The sequence below is a fragment of the Amblyraja radiata genome, chromosome 1, assembly GCF_010909765.2.
Source record: "Amblyraja radiata isolate CabotCenter1 chromosome 1, sAmbRad1.1.pri, whole genome shotgun sequence".
Lineage (NCBI taxonomy): Eukaryota > Metazoa > Chordata > Chondrichthyes > Rajiformes > Rajidae > Amblyraja > Amblyraja radiata.
Window position 1 is genome coordinate 111,193,248 of NC_045956.1, and position 22,574 is coordinate 111,215,821.

The 22,574-nt window shown below is 38.9% G+C and overlaps 1 protein-coding gene across 2 annotated transcripts in view; it reads right to left on the reverse strand.

Annotated features, from left to right (window-relative positions):
- The window catches only part of lonrf1 (LON peptidase N-terminal domain and ring finger 1), a 31,223-nt gene continuing 8,649 nt past the window's right edge, over positions 1-22,574 (reverse strand). The window contains exons 3-11 of one of the 2 annotated variants that reach the window (XM_033029165.1): positions 17,754-17,897; positions 15,713-15,938; positions 14,732-14,822; positions 11,777-11,891; positions 10,619-10,740; positions 7,755-7,913; positions 5,656-5,818; positions 1,891-2,040; positions 1-1,158 (exon numbers count right to left, since the gene is read on the reverse strand). In XM_033029165.1, the coding sequence (XP_032885056.1) occupies positions 994-1,158; positions 1,891-2,040; positions 5,656-5,818; positions 7,755-7,913; positions 10,619-10,740; positions 11,777-11,891; positions 14,732-14,822; positions 15,713-15,938; positions 17,754-17,897 (1,335 nt within the window). In that variant the 3' untranslated portion in view covers positions 1-993. The remainder of the gene's footprint in view (positions 1,159-1,890; positions 2,041-5,655; positions 5,819-7,754; positions 7,914-10,618; positions 10,741-11,776; positions 11,892-14,731; positions 14,823-15,712; positions 15,939-17,753; positions 17,898-22,574) is intronic. The other variant, XM_033029166.1, reaches the window with a different exon arrangement.

The following is a 22,574-nucleotide window of genomic DNA, read 5'->3' on the forward strand; positions in this document are numbered from 1 at the left end:
TTCTCTTATTTTTGTAACCTTTATTTTATTCAAAAATATACAAGCCAGATGGAATTTTGTATAAATCTTTCACAAATGAGGAAGTCAACACTTGGCACAATTACCAGCATCTGGAAAATTACAACCTCATGGAATATACAAACCATCACATGACCAAATGTACTGTAACCAGTCGATAGAATTGCTTTTTAAAACAAAAACAGCTTTATAGTTCACTTAAGCAAACAAATACTTTAGCTAAATTAAGCTATGTTAAATTCATAAATCCAAATCATAAGCATCCAGCCGTCAAGGTTTGTTAAACAAGTATTGTAATTAAAACCTTAAGTAATGATGCACAGTTATAACTGCATAGTACAGTGAAACATTAACTTTTCTTTATTATAAAATGATGTCATTGAAAATTTGGAATCCGAATGAACAATATGCATTGTTGGCACATTGGGATGATATTTCACATATGCTGTGATTTTGGTTAATTTAGTTTACTGAAGGAGACAAATCCAGGCGGGGTTCCTTCTTTTGACCATTATACATTGAATCTTGCTTGAAAGTGGATATGGCATCAATGGATAGGACCAGTTGGGAAAGGTTCTATAATCAACGAGCCTACTGCATATCAAAAGGAAACAGTCACACATGCAGTGAAGGCTTGTCTGCACCTATGGAACCATCACTTACTTAACAATGGAAAAGACAGCAAATCTGAAATATCCATTCAAATTATACTGAATTTTCAAATTTATGATTCTTTTGCTTAGAGATCAGAACATACCTACAAACTCTGAATTCACCTCATCTAACAGAGTTCAAATGATCAGTGCAACTTCAAAAATTGTAAATACAGAAGTCATGGAATTCTGACCATTCAAAAAATGGTTTATTACAATCTTTCTTGACCGAGAATGATGTTCTCTTTCTATTTACATTTCCCTTTCTTTCGTACTCTGAACCAAATGATAGATAGCACATTGTTCAAGTGAATTTGGATTGTCACTTGGGTTGCTCTCTTGCATTGGAGAAATACATCAAAATGTTCTGAATTTTAATTAAGCGATTTTTCAATGATGTCATGGACAACACAGATAACTGGTATTTGGGATCCACAGGAAGAACAGCTAGAAGCCACCAACACCAAGCAGGTCCATTTGGAGGTCCCTAAACACAAGGAAAACATTTGCATTTTAAAACTTTTCAAACCTGGGAATGTCTCCAAAATGTTTTATATTCATCAAGTACTTTTTACAGTCACTCCTAAAATACAGAGCAAATTACAAAAAGCTCCATAAACAGTAATGAGATTTAACCAAACATATCATCTGCATTGATCAAGGCATTACATTGTTTTAAATGGCTATTCAAGCTTATCTACCTCAATATGAAATCCCACTTGATGTTCAAACTGCAACAAGTGGAATACCAGACATCCTGCATGCAAATTGTGCATCTCACATTACCTCACTTAAAGCACACTTTTAGCCTACCATCTTTAGTTTATTTTAAATCTATCCGTTGCACATTTTCAAAACCTTTTGTCACTCAAATCTCCTCCCTAATTCTTGACAGGTGTTTGAATTATCAATTACAGTAAAGTGCCATGGAACTTAGTTAATGAAGGGGTTCAAAATTACTTTGGAATATATTCTGCTACATAATAGTTAAATAATAGTTGGTGTTATTTTGAAATAACATCTACATGCAGCAAGTGAATTTTACAAAAGTCTTATATAGTTAACCTTGTGCATTTTTAATGGCAAGTAGTGTCAATATGCAAAGAATCTAATGAGCCCACGTTCATTGTGAGCTCCTGACCTCCTACAATGGTGAACAAAGCACAACACAATTCATCCTTGCATCAGTAGCAAGAACTTTACATCCTACGTGCAATACCTGGATATTTTCATCCCTCTTTGGCATTGGTCCAAAATGCTGAAGGATTTGACAACGGAATCTGCTCTTCAAGTTTTGAAACCAGTTGCAAGCTTGTACATATACCTCATCATGAAGATCAATAAGTTTACCCAACACCTTTCCTGTGACCTGTAAATACATTTAAAAATTGACTATTAACCTTTTCCAGTACACATTGCCAGTTGGTGATATTAAAAATGCTGAAAACAAAGATGCACTTATTCTTTAAATTAATTGGTGATCCAACATGACATACACTCGTGAGCAAAATCAAAATGCTCACATTAATTACAATGGTTGAATTTCAGCAAGTGTGAAAATAAGATGCATGAACAGTTGTTTTAACGTCATTGCACACGGAAAGAGATCTAAAAAACTGTAGATTGAAGATGCATGTCAACCAATCACACACAAGCCAGCATCACTAACTCCACCCCACTGTAACACTTATACTAACACTTGCTTCCGGCACGGTTCAGTTAGAGCAGCTAGGATGACTGACAACCAATCATCCTTTATGCTGTTAAAGTCTCAGTGCTGATTAAAGATGAACTTGAATCACATACTGCATCTGGTGGATATCTACATGGTGTCAGAAGTGGGATTCGAACCCACGCTTCCAGTTGGAGACCAGATTACCTACAAAAAGGGTAAGGACATGCACGTCGCGGACACTCTCTCTCGTGCACCTCGGGTATCTTGCGAACAACATCCCTACGAACAAGAAAATGTCACTGTCCTCGGTGTCGATTTTGTCTCCACCAAGTAACTGCGTACCCTGGCCGCACATACTGCCACTGACAATACCCTCCAGATTCTCTCCTCCATCATCAAAACAGGCTGTCCAGACAAACAATCCAACACGCCAACAGAGGCACAGCTGTCCTTCATGGTCCGTGATGAACTGGAGGTTCAGGATGGTGTTGTTGTTAAGGGCCACAAGGTATTGATACCCTCATCACTACGCGATGATTACTTCAAAGAGGCACACAGCGGACACCCAGGAGCCGATGCCACACTGGCACGCGCTCATAGCCTGTTCTACTGGCCGGGAATGGCCAAACTGTGACCCCTTGTCCTGGACTTCCCCAACCTCGGGAACAATCTTCCTGCATCTAGCCTGTCCAACCCCTTAAGAATTTTGTAAGTTTCTATAAGATCTCCCCTCAATCTTCTAAATTCTAGCGAGTACATCCGAGTCTATCCAGTCTTTCTTCATATGAAAGTCCTGACATCCCAGGAATCAGTCTGGTGAACCTTCTCTGTACTCCCTCTATGGCAAGAATGTCTTTCCACAGATTTGGAGACCAAAACTGTACACAATACTCCAGGGTATTGGTGAAACCACACCTGGAGTATTATGTACAGTTTTGGTCTCCAAATCTGAGGAAAGACATTCTTGCCATAGAGGGAGTACAGAGAAGGTTCACCAGATTGATTCCTGGGATGTCAGGACTTTCATATGAAGAAAGACTGGATAGACTCGGCTTGTACTCGCTAGAATTTAGAAGATTGAGGGGGGATCTTATAGAAACTTACAAAATTCTTAAGGGGTTGGACAGGCTAGATGCAGGAAGATTGTTCCCGATGTTGGGGAAGTCCAGAACAAGGGGTCACAGTTTAAGGATAAGGGGGAAATCCTTTAGGACCGAGATGAGAAAAACATTTTTCACACAGAGCGTGGTGAATCTCTGGAACTCCCTGCCACAGAAGGTAGTTGAGGCCAGTTCATTGGCTATATTTAAGAGGGAGTTAGATGTGGCCCTTGTGGCTAAAGGGATCAGGGGGTATGGAGAGAAGGCAGGTACAGGATACTGAGTTGGATGATCTGCCATGATCATATTGAATGGTGGTGCAGGCTCGAAGGGCCGAATGGCCTACTCCTGCACCTATTTTCTATGTTTCTATGTAAGTACACCCGGGACCGCATAGCCTCCTGCCCCACTTGCAACAAACTTGCACCTCATCAGCAGAAGCAGCCCCTTCTGCAACAACCTCCATCAGCACTGGCCTGGACGTCGCTGGCGGCAGACATTTTCGAATGGTGCGGAAAGCACTACCTCGTTTTAGTCGATTCCTTTTCTAACTGGTTTGAACTGGACCAGCTGACCTCCCTCACGTCTGAGATGGTCATCCGGAAACTGAAAAGACACTTCTCTACCTTTGGCACTCCAGTCAGCCTGAAAACCGACACGTCCAACACGTCACGAACAGTCCTGAGTATCCACAGAGTAATGGACTCGCCGAACGCACTGTCAGAAGCGCAAAGCACCTGTTGGAGCGAGCGCGCATTTCAAAGTCAGACGTGTATCACGACCTCCTGAATCTCAGAAATATTGCCAGAGACGGAACCCTGGGATCGCCAGCACAGCGACTCATGTCCAGATTGACAAGACCTCCAGTCCCGATCGCACAACAACAGCTGGTCCCTTGGGTGCTGATGCCTTCCACCGTCCAGAAACGTCTCCAAGAGAAGCATGACATCCATAAACGGTCATATGACAGATCCAGCAGACCACTTAAGCCTCTACTGCCGGGCCAGGTCGTCCGTCTACAAACTCCAACTGGACATTCCTGTCTGGGCACTGTTGTTAACCTGGCTGACGAACCACGATCTTACCTTGTGGACTGTGAGGGAGCGGTTTACCGGAGAAGTCGACAACACCTGCTTGCTGTGCGGGAGCCTCATCCACCGCCAGCTGGTCCCTATGCTCCGCCGCTCCAGTTCCAGCCGTCTTTTGCCATGTCTCCCACCCGTCCCCGCATGCCTCACACCCCTCCACGTCCCGCGGTCGTGACTAACCACGGGGCCTCACCTCCTGCATGTTTCCCCTTTCGGTCACCACAAGCCTATCCCGCGCCATTCTCGTCTCATCTTTCAGGAGAGGGAGGGGAGGGTTGGGTCTGCACGCGCTCGGGCCGTGTTAGTAGCACCAGACAGATATGGCGAGTATGTTTAACTCCATGGCATGGGTGCCCTTCACCACTTAGTCTTTTGGGGGAAGGATGTAGATTGATGATGCATGTCAACCAATCACGCACAAGCCAGCATCATTAACTCCACCCCACTGTAACACTTATACTAACACTTGCTTCCGGCACGGTTCAGTTCGAGCAGCTAGGATGTACTGGCAACCAATCATCCTTTATGCTGTTAAAGTCTCAGTGCTGATTAAATATGAACTTGAATCACATACTGTGTCTGGTGTATATCTACAAAAACCAAACTGTTACTTAAGTTGTATGAGGTGCAAGACATTAAAGGACCAGTAATTTAAAGAGATAGATGGTGTAAAAATGCTGGAACAAAATTAGACATTTTCTTGAACATGATTGGAATAATAAACAAATGCATGTGCCTGTCAGAGAACTTGGAAGTGATCAGTATTTCCATTTCTAGTTAATGACTTGGTCTTAAGGTGGTATGGGTTCTGAAGGTGCTAATTAACTTTTGCAAATCTGTCAAAATGCACCCCATGGACTGTACACACTTCAGCCATAGTGCATTGGTGGGGAATGGACAAATGTCTAGGCTAGTCTGAGATTAGGTTATTTTGCTTTATTTTCATAAAATAAATAAAACCTCTAAGCTTAGAAATTCACAGGTACAGTTGGAAGGTTTTGCCCAATGAGGTAAAAGAAAAATTCAGGACAATACTTTCCATACATTTAAGTTAATAGAGACTCCCAGCATTCCAATCCTGAATTTACAATATGTTGTTGAGAGCTAGAAATTATTTTTACCTTTACATCTTCTAAGTATTCAATATTGGCAATGTAATATCCATCTTTTTGCCCTCTTTCCAAAACCTTGAAACAATTTCCTCCAACAGTGTCCACAACTGATCGTCCATCAGGAAGGAAGTGAATGCTTCTTATGTGCAACATGCAGCCATAGTCAGAAAATCTATAAGGAAAATAAATCAATTTCATGTAAGATCCCAGAATGTTAAAAATAGATAGTGCATGTATTCCCCTTTACTATTCCCCTATAACATGAAACATGCTAGATTGTTGTCTAATCAAAAAGTCCACAAATCTCACTGGCATAATGAACCATGATGATTTTGCATGTCATTTTATAAATCTATATTATAGTTATGAAATGTTCTTGTTTTGCACAGTGGCTGAACTCCATTTTAAACCTTAAATATTTTATAAACAAGTTGGGACATCTCAACCAAACTGTAATTTCATAATCTTATATAATTTCTCAGTGTACTGTTTGTTAAAAACAAATCCTACTGCTTATAAGTCTTAAGGCTACTATGAGTGTGAGGGATGCACACATGGTTCTTTACTGTTATAAACGACTACATTAATACTTACAAATATAAACCCACGATTTAAAAGAAAGATAAGAATTTATCTCAACAATAATAGTGAAAATACTAATTATAAAGCATTTGATAAATTTATAAATTATTAGTAGGATTAGACAAAATCCAAATGGAATAGTGAGAAATACATTTTCTAGAGCATACAAGTAGAATATGTAAGGGATATGATACATTTAGAATTTTAGAACTGATAAAAGTTCAATTTAAGGTCAATATGCAAAATTAATTTGGGACTGGGAGTAATGTACTGGCATAAGATGACAATTGGTTGACAGACTGAAAACAGTAGGAGTAAATGAGACTTTTACAGATGGCAGTGGTCAATGTTTGGATGCCAATAACTCACATAAGTGATATTTTTTGAGGGAATTTTTTGTAAGTTTGCCAACATGTAATGGTGAAAATGAGTTGCAATTTAAATATGTTGAACAAATGGGCAAGTATGGTAGATGTAGTATCATGAAATTACAGAAAAGCAGAGTAACAATTTAAATGATGTAGAATGGGAAATGCAAAACAGCCTGGGTGATCCTGTGCACAAGATACTGAAAGCAACTATATAGGTGAGCAAGCAGTTAAAAACCCAAATGGTAAGTTGTCATTCAATGCAAATCGTTCCAAATAGAAGAAAAAGGTTACCTTGCCCATAATTATACAGGGCCTTCATGAAACCAGAGTTTTGTCACCTTGCTCAAAAAGTATACTTGCCATAGAGGGTAGCAAAGGTTCACCAGACTGATTCTGTGATGAGAAGACTGTAGTATGAAGAAAGGTTGGGTCAACTGGGTCTAAATTCATTAGAGTTTAGATCTGGGGATCTCAGTGATAATCACAAAATTCTGACAAGGCTAGATAGCTAAAATGAGGGGTCAAAGTGTTAGAAAATAAAGGACAGAGCCAAGGAGAAATGCATTTGCCAAAGTGTACCTGTAATTTTTTTTTACTACAGAAGGCGGCTAATGGCAGATCATTGAATATATTTAAAATAGATATTTAGACCCCAAACAACATCAAATGCTTAAGTTTAAACAGCAATCACTAGTTCTAGATTCCCCCACAAGAGAAAATAATCTCTATTCTACGAAACTCCTTTATTATTTCAATCGTGTTCATATTTACTCAAACACCCTGGCATGCGCCTAACATATCCAATCTCTAGCTGTACAGAGGCTGTAAATTCTGCAAAGTTCTACTTTAACATCATTCAATACCGAGAAGAGTAATGTTCATTCTATTCCAGATAAGCTTCATTAGTGTTCTGTGTAACTGAAACATTATCTTCCTTAGGTTTGCATTCCACAGAGCAGTAAACAATAGCATTATTACACTTCAGCATTGTATGCTGCAAATTTGTACCTTAAAAAATGTTTCCTTTTCTATAACATTGACATCTTTTGTTGGGCTCAATGTCTCAAATTTTGAATACACTATTTTGTGAAGTCACGGAGAACAGATAACTAGTATCTGGGTATCGCAGGAAGCCATAATTAATTTCAAACATACCCATTCTTTGGGTCACTGATGCACATTCCAAATTGTTTTGTACCCGTATCGATACATCTTCGAATCATTAGTCTATACCGCGGCTCAAAAACATGAAGCGGGCACGGCACGGTAGGATACGCCATTGTGCACACAAAAATAGGAACATTCTTGGTCAAACTGAAAAAGAAAACGATAATTAATAGATTCCACGGTTGTAAATATGAATTCCATTAAGTTACATCCCTATATACAAAAAACAAAATTCATGAACTTCACATCCTCGTAAAATTTACTACATTTAGATCTGTTCATAGTTTCAAGTGGTCACCCACAAAAAAATAATATTTAAATCACAGTTCATGTTTGAAGTATATATTGACCTGGAAAAGCATCAATTACAGTTGACTGCCTGTGACAAAGAGATGTTGATGATTCTAACCTGTTTTTGAAAAAAATCAAGAACTGCAATGCAACAATGAGGAATAGATTCCTTACTTAGCAGTAATCTTGCCAGTCAAGCTCACCAGAAACTGAAGCATGGCTGATACCCCAATGCAATGCTGACAGGAAGCTATAATATTGGATGCAATAGATATTGGATATGTCACACTGAGAGCCTATCAGCTATCCCAAATACTTACAAGAAAATCTTTTTTTTTTTTTTTTTAATTCATTCAGAGGCTGTGAATGTTGATTCCAAATTATCCCAGAATTAAGGAGATATTTGAGAGTCAACTACTTTTTCCACAGTGAATGTACTTGTTCTTTACTAATACATTTTGGTTCGTCTTCTTCTTCATCTTGCGTTTGAGGCAGCTGAAGTCTGCAGCAGGGTGATGCCATCCGGTTCAACTTCCGTAGGTGCCCACCCTAAAAAGGGAGCCTAGCTGCGCACTGCTGCTCTCTCTGTTTGTTGTCATTCTCCTGACTGAGGTCAGTTGACAGGGCTCACCATGGGGAGGTTGACAACATTTTGGATGAAGCCATGAAAGACACAATTCTCATCGTTTCAAGTTCACTCAGACACTTCAGGTCAAATATTTCCCACTTGGACCACACTGACATTTTTTATTGCACACAAGCCAACTAGTACACTTGCTTGCATAATATACAAAAGTTAACTACCTCTAATGAAAAACAATGTGCTGGAGAAACTCAAGCAGGTCAGAAGCATCGGTGCAAGGAATGGACAGAGGACATTTTTTTTCATTTGGAACCTTCTTCAGAGTGATGGAGTAGACAATAGACAATAGGTGCAGGAGTAGGCCATTTGGCCCTTCGAGCTGATCATCCCCAACCAGTACCCCATTCCTGCCTTTTCCCCATATCCCCTGACTCCACTATGACTTCCCCATAATAAATTCACCTTTTTCGGTCTTCAAGGGTCCAACTTTGGTCTTAACTAATTTTTTCCTCTTCACATTCCTAAAGAAGCTTTTACTATCCTGCTTTATATTCTTGGCTAGCTTACCTTCGTACCTCATCTTTTCTCCCTGTATTGTCTTTTTGGTTATCTTCTGTTGTACTTTAAACATTACCCAATCCTCTTGCTTCCCGCTCATCTTTGCTACTTTGTACTTCGCTTTAAATTTTATACTGTCCCTGACGTCCCTTGTCAGCCATGGTCGTCCCTTTCTCCCCTTGGAATCTTTCTTCCTCCTAGGAATGAACTGATCCTGCACCTCTGTATTATTCATAGAAACACCTGCCATTTTTGTTCCACTGTCATCCCTGCTAGTGTATCTTTCCAGTCAACTTTGGCCAGCTCCTCCCTCATGGCACCATAGTCCCCTTTATTCAACTGCAACACTGACACCTCTGATCTACTCCTCTCCCTCTCCAATTGTAGATTAAACCTGACCATGTTATGGTCACTGCCTCCTAATGGCTCATGAACCTCGAGGTCCTTTATCAAATCCGGTTCATTGCATAACACTAAATCCAGAATTGCCTTCTCCCTGGTAGGCTCCAATACAAGCTATTCAAAGAATCCATCACGAAGGCACTCTACCTTGGGGTCCAGTACCAACCTGATTTTCCCAGTCTACCTGCAGGTTGAAATCTCCCATAACAACCACAGCATTACTTTTACTACATGCCAATTTTAACTCCTGATTCAACTTACACCCTACGTCCAGGCTACTATTTGGAGGCCTGTAGATTAGTCCCATTAGGGTCTTTTTACCCTTACAATTCCTTAGTTCTATCCATACTGACTCCATATCTCCTATTTCAATATCACCCCTTGCAAGGGACTGAATTTTATTCCTCACCAAAAGGGCAACCCCACCCCCTCTGCCCACCCGTCTTGTCTTTTTGATAGGAGGTATACCCTTGAATATTCAGTTCCCAGCCCTGGCCCTCTTGCAGCCATGTCTCAGTAATTCCCACATCATACTTGTCAGTTTCTAACTGAGCTTCAAGCTCGTCCACTTTATTCCTTATACTTCGCGCATTCATATACAGTACTTTGACCTCCGTATTCACTTCCCCCCTTGCAATTGGCCCTGACCTTACTCTGTTGTCCATTCTCAAGCTTTCCTACCCATTAATTTGAGAATCTTTTGTAATTTTTCCTGTACCCACTTCCCCTTCAACTCCATCTTTATACTCACAATTTGTCAATCCCTCCCCCCACTATTTAGTTTAAACCAGCACGTTTAGCCCTAGCAAAGAGTAAAGGGGAGAAAGCTCAAAAAGAGGGAGGTAGGTAGGGATGGGCAGAGCCTGGGAAGTGATAGGTGGATACCATTCCCACTAATTACCATTCCCACTAATCGCTCTATTTATTCAATACTTGCATCATAGTGAATGTAAGCCACTTTTTTAGGACTTTAAGACAGGGTACAACAGAATGACATTTGTAGTTTGCACCAACTTACTCTGCAAGTTCATCAGTTTCTTCATCATGAACCCTTTGTCTTTCACACAATTCTTCAGGAAGGTACTTCGCAATCAATTGTTCCAAAATAAAGGTGACAGTGTATTTCCTCTTGTCAAGATACTAGAGACATAAAATGTAATTAAAAAAAGATCTTAAAATACTAAAGCACAAATGCAAAGGAACATTGACTAATTTATTCTTGTGTTATTTGAAAAGCAATGAAAAAGTTATTGTTAAATACCAAGTTTAGCAATCTACTCAACAACATCTGTAGTTGCTTTAGGTGTAGCATTGGTGCCTCTTGTACAAATGCAGTGGACAGTGGTTCGTTACCTAGGTAACATTTAACACTTCGCATTATAAGCTTTGCATTTTCCATTTGTAGGGGAGATAATTGCACCTCCCATACCATGTTTAAACTTGATTAAATGCAAAATAGCCTTCTGCTCATGCGGAAGCCAGCCAACTCTTTACAGGCCCTTCAATCATTTAAGGACACAAGAGACTAATCTTGAGCACTAAAAATCAAATGGCTGGAAGAACTCAGCAACTGTGAAGGCAAAGGGGTGGTTGACATTTTGGGTCAAGATCCCAAAATCAGGAGCCAATCATGTGTTTGGTTAGGAAGGTACAGACTAACCAGCTAATATTCATAATACAAAAATGTTGCAATTGCAAAAGAATTATGCCAATAACACTGATGCGCATTAGTGAAATAGTATCTTGGTGTACAAAGAACTGTTCTGCAGTTATTTATTAAGGCTAAATGTTGGGGCAGTTGAGAATATTTTACTCAGCATCTGGTGGTTTTAACCCAAATTTTGAGTGTTATAATGGGCATGTTCTATTCTACAACACAAGTATATTTGATGAGATCATCATGACTGTATGAAAAAGGGCTGTTAAACCTTGAATTCAATAAGCACTTTCCAAACCTTATTGAGCAAAGATTGACAACCTTCCACTATTACTAAGGACTGGAAGTAATCACCAAGTTGTTAAATGGATGCATCTAACTGTGTAAATGAATTGGAGAGACCCTTAATTTACATATAAACTTGATGGTAAACTATAATTAAAGACAATATGCATGATTTCATCTTAATTGAATCTCACTATTAAATGTTAAATAATAACCTCAATCACATAAACTTACTTCTTTTAGATTATCTTTACATAGTGGGCACATGGGACTATAGTCCAAACTTCGTTCCAAACAACCTTTACAGAATGTGTGGCCACATGGTGTAGTGATAGGCTTCAAAAACAATCTGCCAATGTCAAAATTCACAAATAAACATTTGGAACCTCATTAAATGCAATAGTTTTTCATTCATCTGGACCTCAATGACAAGAACAGCAATTATTGTCTATTTTTATTTGCCCCTTAAGGAGGACGTTTGGACACCAGTGTCTTGACAAGGCATTTCAGGGGTCACTTAAGAGTTAACCACATTCCCATGGATCTGGAGTAGATCAATTAATGAAGTTGGGGAATAATCATAAACATCACTAAAATAAGCATGCTGGATCAGCAGATATCAAAAGATGATCATTTAAAACACTTTGTGTCCATCAAGAGGAAATGTTCTATCAAGAGGAAATGGCAGACGAGTTGAACAGGTACTTTTGATCTGTCTTCACTATGGAAGACACAAACAATCTCCCAGATGTACTAGTGGCCAGAGGACCTAGGGTGACGGAGGAATTGAAGGAAATTCACATGAGGTGTTGGGTAGACTGATGGAACTGAAGGCTGATTAATCCCAGGGTACTTAAGGAGGTGGCTCTTGAAATCGTAGACGCATTGGTGATCATTTTCCAATGTTCTATAGAATCGGGATCAGTTCCTGTGAATTGGAGGGTAACTAATGTTATCCCACTTTAAGAGAGGGAGAGAGAAAACAGGGAATTATAGACCAGTTAGCCTGACATCAGTGGTGGGAAAGATGCTGGAGTCAATTATAAAAGATGAAACAGCAGCACATTTGGATAGCAGGAACAGGATAAATTTGGCCGAGTCAGCATAAATTTACGACGAGGAAATCATACTTGACTAATCTTCTGGAATTTTTTGAGGATGTAACTAGGAAAATGGACAAGGGAGAGGCCAGTGGATGTAGTGTACCTGGACGTTCAGAAAGCCTTTGATAAGGTACCACATAGTAGATGAGTGGGCAAAATTAGATCATATGGTATTGGGGGTAGAGTGCTGACATGGATAGAAAATTGGTTGGCAGGCAGGAAACAAAGAGTAGGGATTCACGGATCCCTTTCAGAATGGCAGGCAATGACTAGTGGGGTACCACGTGGCTCGGTGCTGGGACAGCACCTATTTACAATAAACAAAATGATTTAGATGAAGGGATTAAAAGTAACATTAGCAAATTTGCAGATTACACAAAGCTGGGTGTGTGAGCTGTGAGGAGGATGCAGGGTGACTTGGACAGGTTGGATGAGTGGGCGGATACAGTTTAATGTGGATAAATGTGAGGTCACTTTGGTGGCAAGAACAGGAAGGTAGATTACCTGAATGGTGTCAAATTAGGAAAAGGGGAAGTGCAACGAGATCTGGGTGTCCGTGTTGGCCTTCATAACAAGAGGAGTTGAGTATAGGAGCAGAGGTCCTGCAGTTGTACCGGGCCCTGTGAGACCATATCTGGAGTATTGTGTGCAGTTTTGGTCTCCAAATTTGAGGAAGGATATTCTTGCTATTGAGGGAGTGCAACGCGTTTACAAGGTTAATTCCTGGGATGGCGGGACTGGCGGGATCGGCCCTCTGGTGGGAGGCGGCTGATTTGGAGGTCCTAGCCGCTGAGGTTGGCCTCCCGTTCCGACGTCAGAGTTCCAACATCCTGGCGAGCGGGCCTGAGCAGGGAACCAGGGAAGACAGTTTAAGAATAAGGGGTAGGCCATTTAGAACAGAGATGAGGAAAAACGTTTTCACCCGGAATTCTCTGGATGCTTTCAAAAGAGAGTTAGGTCTTTAAGATAGTGGAGTCAAGGGATATGGGGAGAAGGCAGAAACGGGGTACTGATTGTGGATGATCAGCCATGATCGGCGCTGCTGGCTTGAAGGGACGAATGGCCTACTTCTGGACCTATTGTCTATTAACATAAGTACAAAGTTTTTACTATATAAAAGGCACACAACAGTCTATGAATAGAGCAAGTGGCATAAAAAACAAATAAGAGACAAAAAGTCAATGTTCATAAAAATAGGAAAGGATTTCTGAAAAAACGTGGCTCGATTTACAGCTAAATTTTCAAACAATTTTGAGCAACCAAAATTGCCTCTTCTGCAACCCAGAAAAACAAAAGTATACGAGCAAAAAAAAAAAAAACAGGATTTAAGCATAACCATCCCCAAAATATGAGCAAGACCCAAATGATCACTATTACCTGTTTATTTAAACTAGTTTATTGTATAGATGGTAGGTTTAGCTTAGTTTATTAATGTCACATGTACTGAAGTACAGTGAAAATCTTTCGTGTGCTATCCAGTCAAAAAGACATTTCCGTGATTACAATCACACCATCCAGAGTAAATAGATTTGGTGCAAGATAAAGTCCGATTAAAGGTAACCCAAGTCTCCAATGAGGTAGATAGTAGCTCAGGACCGCTCTCAAATTGTTGATAGGATGGTACAGTTGCCTGATAACAGCAGGGAAGAAATTGTCCCCGAATTTGGAGGTTTGAGTTTTCAAACTTCTATACCTCTCGCTTGATGGAAGGAGGGGAGTGACTGGGGTGAGATTAGTCCTTGATTATGTTGGTGGCCTTGCCGAGGCAACGTGAAGCGTAGATGGAGTCAATGGAAGAGAGGTTAGTTTGCATGATTGTCTGGGCTGTCCACAACTGCAAATTCTTGAGTTCTTGGATGGAGCTGTTCCCCAACCATATGATGTATTCTGATAAAATGCTTTTTATGGCGCTTCTGTAGATGTTGATGAGTGTTGCTAGGGACATGCTAACCTTCCTAATCCTTATAAGGAAGGAGAGGCGTTGGTTTGGGAATACCTATTTCAGTTCTGGTACAGATGGTTAAAACTTAGAACAACAAACCAGAAAACATTTATAAGTTGAATATTTTCATTGAACATTTCTTACCTCATGCAGAGGGAACATTCAAAGTCTGATACATCTACCAGATATTTTGTTATTGTACTCTCAGAACACGAATGGTATAGTTGTTCAGTATCTGAATAAAGACAAATGGTAAATACATTTTAAATGAAGCAAAACTCTCCATAGATCACTTTTACAGCTCAACACAACTTTGTATATGGTAGTCAATAATTAAATAGTATATTAATCCATGTATATGCAATTCTTAGCTCATTTACATAGCAGTACAATTCAAGTTTTCCCAGATTATTAGTGGAAGACTAAAAGCCCTGTCAAGAGCAGCATGCCTCATTTCTATTTTCACATATTACTGTTAAAAACTGTAAACACAAAAATGAAAAAGAATTATATAACATGCTAGCTATTGTTCTAACTCTATAATTATATAAAGTACTAGACCAAGTGCAGACCCGTTGGGTCTGTTCCCCCAACGTGCGGTTGTGGGGGGGGTCAGGCGGCATGCAGCGTCACACACTAACTACCACCCCCCCCCTCCCCCCGCACTCACGCTAATGGAGGGGAGGAGGGGAGAGAGAGAGAGAGAGAGAGAGAGGGGGGGGGGAAGAGAGGGGCAGGGGGGGAGGAGAGAGGGGGAGGAGAGAGGGAGTGCTGAGAGGTGGGTGAGATGAGGGGCGGGGAGAGGTGGGGAGCAGGGAGGGGGAGGGAGGGTGGAGGGAAGGGGGACGGGAAAAATCCTCGGCACACATGCGGCGGAGGGGGGCTCTGAGCGAGGTGTAGGTGGCGGCGTACTCTCGGAAATCGTAGCACAGAAAGCCAAAACCGGTCAAGAACAGACTTTTAGTAATATAGATTAAGAGATATTGGAGCCACATTTATTAAGCAGTTACAGTTCTGGTATGAGATCAGCACATGATTTGATTTTAATCTTTACATCTAAAATTGCCAAGTTTCATAAGCAGCATGTGTTCTGTAAAATGGCAGAAATTTTAATGGATAACAAACCCTGTTTTTGGTGTTTATTCTTCCAATCAGCTATATCCTTCACATCTTGATCACTGAAAGACAACTTTCTTTTCATGTTAATTGTTTTCTCTTGGCCTGAAAGCAGCAGAGCTGAAGAAACACTTTTGAATCCAACAGTTTTCTCCGCCAAATGTGGCAATTGAACCATGTCTGATCGATTCAGACATGCTTGCTCTTCCTTCCCAGTGTTTGATGCATTTGACATCTGATTCACAATAAGATTTTGTTAGTACAATCAGATGATGAACATTGAATTGTTAACACAAACAACCAATATACAATGCCCTCCATAATGTTTGGGACAGACCCATTGTTTATTTATTTGCCTCTGAACTCCACAATTTGAGATTTGTAATAGACAAAAAAAATCACATGTGGTTAAAGTGCACATTGTCAGATTTTAATAAAGGCCATTTTTATACATTTTAGTTTCACCATGTAGAAATTACATCAGTGTTTATACATAGTCCCCTCATTTCAGGGCACCATAATGTTTGGGAACATAGCAATGTCATGTAAATGAAAGTAGTCATGTTTAGTATTTTGTTGCATATCCTTTGCATGCAATGATTCATTGACATCACCAGTTGCTCGGTATCATCTCTGGTGATGCTCTGCCAGGCCTGTATTTCAGCCATCTTTAGCTTATGCTTGTTTTGGGAGCTAGGCCACTTCAGTGTTCTCTTCATCATGAAAAGGCATGCTCAATTGGGTTCAGATCGGGTGACTCACTGGGCCACTCAAGAATTTACCATTTTTTAGCTTTGAAAAACACCTTTGTTGCTTTAGCAGTATGTTTGGGATCATTGTCTTGCTGTAGTATGAACCGCCAGCCAATGAATTTGAGGCATTTGTTAGAACTTGAGCAGATAGAATGTGTCTATACACTTCAGAATTTCTTATGCTACTACCATCAGCAGTTGTATCATCAATGAAGATAAGTGAGCCAATGCCTTCAGCAGTCATACATGGCCAGGCCATTACACTCCCACCACCGTGTTTCACAAATGAGGTGAAATGCTTTGGATCTTGGGCAGTTCCTTCTCTCCTCCATACTTTACTCCTGCCATCACTCATATACAAGTTAATCTTCGTCTTCTGTCCACAAAACCTTTTTCCCAAACTGTGGTTGCTCTTTTAAGTACTTCTTGGCAAACTTGCGGCTACCCCTATGGTTTGCATCTTGCAGTATAGCCTCTGTATTTCTATTGATGAAGTCTTCTGCGGAAAATTGTCGTTGATAAATCCACACCTGACTCCTGAAGAGTGTTTCTGACTGTCAGACAGGTGTTTGGGGATTTTTCTTTATGATAGAGAGAATTCTTCTGTCATCAGCTGTGGAGGTCTTCCTTGGCCTGCCAGTCCCTTTGCGATTAGTAATCTCACCAGTGCTCTCTTTCTTCTTAATGATGTTCCACACAGTTGATTTTGGTAAGCCTGATGTTTGGCTGATGTCTCTGTTTTATCCTTGTTTCTCAGTCTCATAATGGCTTCTTTGACTTTCATTGGCACAACTTTGGTCCTCATGTTGATAAACAGCAATAAAAGTTTCCAAAGGTGACATAGACTGGAGGAGAGACTGGGTGCTGAGAGCTCTCTTATACCTGCATTAAGGAGGCAATTAAACACACCTGAACAATTACACATGTGAAGCCATGTGTCCCAAACATTATGGTGCCCAGAAAATGGGGGGGGGGGGACTATGTATAAACACAGCTGTAATTTCTACATGGTGAAACCAAAATGTATAAAAATACCCTTTAATAAAACCTGAAAATGTGCTCTTTAACCACATGTGATTTTTTTTCTATTACACATCTCAAATTGTGGAGTACAGAGGAAAATAAATAAATGATGGGTCTTAGTCCCAAACATTATGGAGGGCACTGTAGGTGAAGTGCTAAGAAAATCAAGATGCAGAAGATAAAATAGTGGAAAATAATCAGAGTAAAACTGAATTCAGCCAAAGAATTAAAGTGCAATAGTTTAAATTGAGTAAAATAAAAATCAAGAAACTCACTTCATTTTTTAACTCAGTTGAATGTGACAGAATTGAACAGCAACCAACAGCAGTCAATGATTGCACTGTCAAATCTTTATTTTTACTGTGCAGTAATCGTTCTTTGACACTCTCAGGTCCAGGTAACAGCAAATGTGATAAAATCTATCAATTTATAACACAAGAATAACATTCAATATGTCAGAATAATCTTGTTAGTTCCATTTTCCCACTCTTTATCTTCCTTTCCTACTGCAACTTATTCTCTTGCACATGCCTATCCACTCTTCTGATTATTTTTCTTTGGCCATTAATCCGTACAGACAGCACCCGTAGTCGGGATCGAACCCGCGTCTCGGGCGCTGCAAGCGCTGTAAGGCAGCAACTCTACCGCTGCGCCACTGTGCCATCCCTTTTCACCATTATAAATCTGTTTTTTTAATGAAATGTCATCCATACCGAAATAATAATTTTATACAAATCATCGATAAATATTAGCAAAATGCCTGGAGGGAGTTTAGTGCCTCAACTGCATTAACTACCAAAAAGCAATCAATTCATGTCAGGTCCTTGAAGCTCAGGAAAAAAACCTTTTCCATTTCTACTTTTGCTGTAGTAAAGTTTTCATCAAAGGCCAAACAATGAAGAAGAGATAGTATCGCTTCATCAATCTGGCCCATCAAATATAGTACTCTAGCTTTTCTAAAATATCCTTGAAAGAGTAAAACAGCCTTTAGACAAACTTATGTAGAGGGTAACATGCAAACACTACGATCATTTGAACAGGAAACTGGCAATAACAAACTTCTGATGAAGTCTATCTTCCAACACAAATAGCTGCATCAAAATTGAAACATTTATAATCACTGCGAACAGGTTTTGAAATAGATAATGAATTTGGATTATGATTAGTCATTTCTACTTTACACCTTGTGTAGGCTATTTAAAATTATGAAGGTATCCAGCAATAGGATATTTTTTTGAATAGGATACAAGAGTAAGTGATTTAAAAAAACTAATTGGGAGTGTTGTTTAAAAAGGTAGACACAAAAACACTTATATTACAACAATACTACAATAAAATGTGTATTGTGAAGGTCAAACACGCTTTGTAAAAGTTATGGTTTTCTCATTAGCTATTCAGACTTCCCATTAACTAAACAATGCTGAGAATTTTATAACATGGGTAAAATTATTGTATGATAAACCGATGGCAAGAATTTTAACTAACAACATGTTATCTCAAAAATTTCAACTATCAAGGGGTAATAGGCAGGGATGTGCGTTATCACCCCTGCTATTTGCCCTTATGATAGAACCCCTGGCTGAAAGTATAAGAATTCATCCGAATATTCAGGGCTAATACCAGGGACTCAAAGAATAAAATCTCATTATATGCAGACAATATACTTTTATATATTACAAAGTCACAAACGAGCATACCAAATTTATTAAATTTAATAGAGGAATTTGGGTCTTTTTCTGGATATAGATAAACTGGAATAAAAGTGAAATCATGACATTAAAACCTCAAGAACCTACACACTTATTGAAGTTCCCCTTTAAAATCGCAACAGAAAAATTTAAATATTTGGGTATTCAGATTACTAGAAAATATAAAGCATTATTCAACGCTAATTTCATACCTTTATTAAATAAACTTAATACGCTGATTAAATTTTGGAAAACACTTCCTTTATCATTATTAGGTAGAATAAATGCAATAAAAATGATCTTCCTACCACAATTACTATACCTATTTCAGTCTATACCGGTATATATACCAAAATATTTTTTTTTTAAATTACTCTAATATTACTAATTTTATTTGGGACTATAGATCACATAGAATTACAAAAAACACTTATGTAAACCAAAAGAGGTCGGGGGACTTTCACTTCCGAATTTTATGTATTATTACTGGGCAGTGCATATTAAGAATATCATTTATTGGCTGGATAGTTCTACCCAACAGACAGAATGGATAAAAATGGAGAAAGAGGATTGTCATCCTTGTAATATAGGAACGATCCTCTTCTCCCCGAAAAAACTGAATAACACAATAAATAAGAAGAACCCAATTATATATGGTACAATAAGAATTTGGAAACAAATAAAATTATCTTTAAAATTAAGAAATTATCATTGTTAATGCCAATAGCGAATAACCCTTTATTTAAACCATCTCTTATTGATAAAACATATAACCAATGGGAAAGTCTCGGAATTAGAAGGATCGGGGATATGTACGAAATGAGAAACCTACTATCATTCTAACAATTACAATTAAAATTTAAACTGAAAAACAACCAATATTTTAAATATCTTCAGATTTGCAATTTCATGAAAAAATATATACAAGGATATCAAAAAATAACTCCTGAATTATTGGAAGAAGCAATGAATATTGAAGCTGACTCACAAAAATTAATATCATATTTATAAAATAGTATTCTAAATATAGACCTACCATCGACAGAGGTACTTAAAGAAGAGTGGGAACGGGAACTAATGATAAAAATTACGAAGGTTACATGGGAAAAGTATTTGATATATATTCACAAATGTTCGATTAATGTAAGACATAATCTAATTAAATTTAAAAATTTACATAGATTATATTATTCAAAAACAAGATTGAACAAATTTTATCCAAATATATCCCCCCATTTGTGATAAATGTCTATCCCAAAACGCAACTATAACACACTCCTTAGTCTCCTGCACAAAACTTTATAGATTTTGGAGTGATATTTTTGAAATATTTACAAAATTATTCAAGATAAGAATGGAACCTAATACTGAAATGATTATATTTGGAGTAATGGAAGATGGGAATAAATTGAACACATCTCAAAATTTATTTTTTAACTATGGTTTAATAATAGCAAAAAAACTAATACTTAAATTTTGGAAAAATACATCAATACCAACGCTTAAAATGTGGATTGCAAATATGTTGGACACCGCACATCTTGAGGAAATGCGATTCCTCCTAATGGATAAATCAGACCAATTCATAACGAGTTGGTCTTCATTTGTCGTCTTCTTGGAATCATATGGTGCAACACAATTGTAAAAACTAACTGTTTCAGGACTGGACGAGGGTTGGTCAAGATTATAAACAATGATCTCCTTTTTTATTTTTATTTTTTTCTTTCTTTATGTCTTATTCTCTTTTTTCTATTTTCTTTTCCTCAACTTTCTTCACTCATTCGTCTTTCTTCTTTTTCTTCACACATTATATATCTCACGCTTTTCTATCCTTTACTATCTAATTTGGGAGTGTTGTTTAAAAAGGTAGACATAAAAACACTTATATTACAACAATACTACAATAAAATGTGTATTGTGAAGGTCAAACACGCTTTGTAAAAGTTATGGTTTTCTCATTAGCTATTCAGACTTCCCATTAACTAAACAATGCTGTAATACATACTTACACATGGATCTGAACAATTATACTGCAAAGGAACAGCTTCAGCATTGACTTAATACTCAATTAATACAGTGCCCTTCATAATGTTTGGGACAAAGACCTATCGTTTATTTATTTGCCTCTGTACTCCACAATTTGAGGTTCGTAAAAGTAAAAATCACAGGTCACATTAAAGTGCACATTGTCAGATTTTAATAAAGGCCATTTTTATACATTTTGGTTTCACCATGTAGAAATTACAGCTGTGTTTATACATAGTTCCCCCATTTCAGGGCACACATGGCTACACGGGTGTTTATAATTGCTCAGGTGTGTTTAAATGCCTCCTTAATGCAGGTATAAGAGCTCTCAGCACTTAGTCTTCCCATCACCGTTGAAACCTTTTATTGCTGATTTATCAACATGAGGACCAAAGTTGTGCCAATGAAAGTCAAAGAAGCCATTATGAGAATGAGAAACAAGAATAAAACTGTTAGAGACATGAGCCAAACCTTGGGCTTACCAAAATCAACTGTTTGGAACATCATTAAGAAGAAAGAGAGCACCGGTGAGGTTACTAATCACAAAGGGACTGGCAGGCCAAGGAAGACCACCGTAGCTGAGAACAGAAGAATTCTCTCTATCATAAAGAAAAATCCCCAAACACCTGTCCGACAGATCAGAAACACTCTTCAGGAGTCAGGTGTGGATTTGTCAATGACCACTGTCCGCAGAAGACTTCATGAACAGAAATACAGAGGCTACACTGCAAGATACAAACCACTGGTTAGCCGCAAAAATAGGATGGCCAGGTTACAGTTTGCCAAGAAGTACTTAAAGGAGCAACCACAATTACGGAAAAGGGTCTTGTGGACAGAAGACAAAGATTAACTTATATCAGAGTGATGGTGAGAGCAAAGTATGGAGGAGAGAAGGAACTGCCCAAGATCCAAAGCATACCACATCTGTGAAATATTGTGGTGGAGGTGTTATGGCCTGGGCATGTATGGCTGCTGAAGGTACTAGCTCACTTATCTTCATTGATGATACAACTGCTGATAGTAGTAGCATAATTAATTCTGAAGTGTATGGACACATCCTATCTGTTCAAATAAATGCCTCAAAACGCATTGGCCAGTGGTTGATTCTACAGCAAGACAATTATCCCAAACATATTGCTAAAGCAACAAAGGGGATTTTCAAAGCTAAAAAATGGTCAATTCTTGAGTCGCCAAGTCAATCACCCGATCTAAACCCAATTTACCATGCCTTTTATATGCTGAAGAGAAAACTGAAGGGGCCTAGCCCCCAAAAACAAGCATGAGCTTAGGATGGCTGCAATACAGGCCAGGCAGAGCATCACCAGAGAAGACACCCTGCAACTGGTTGTGTCCATGAATTATAGACTTCAAGCAGTCATTGCA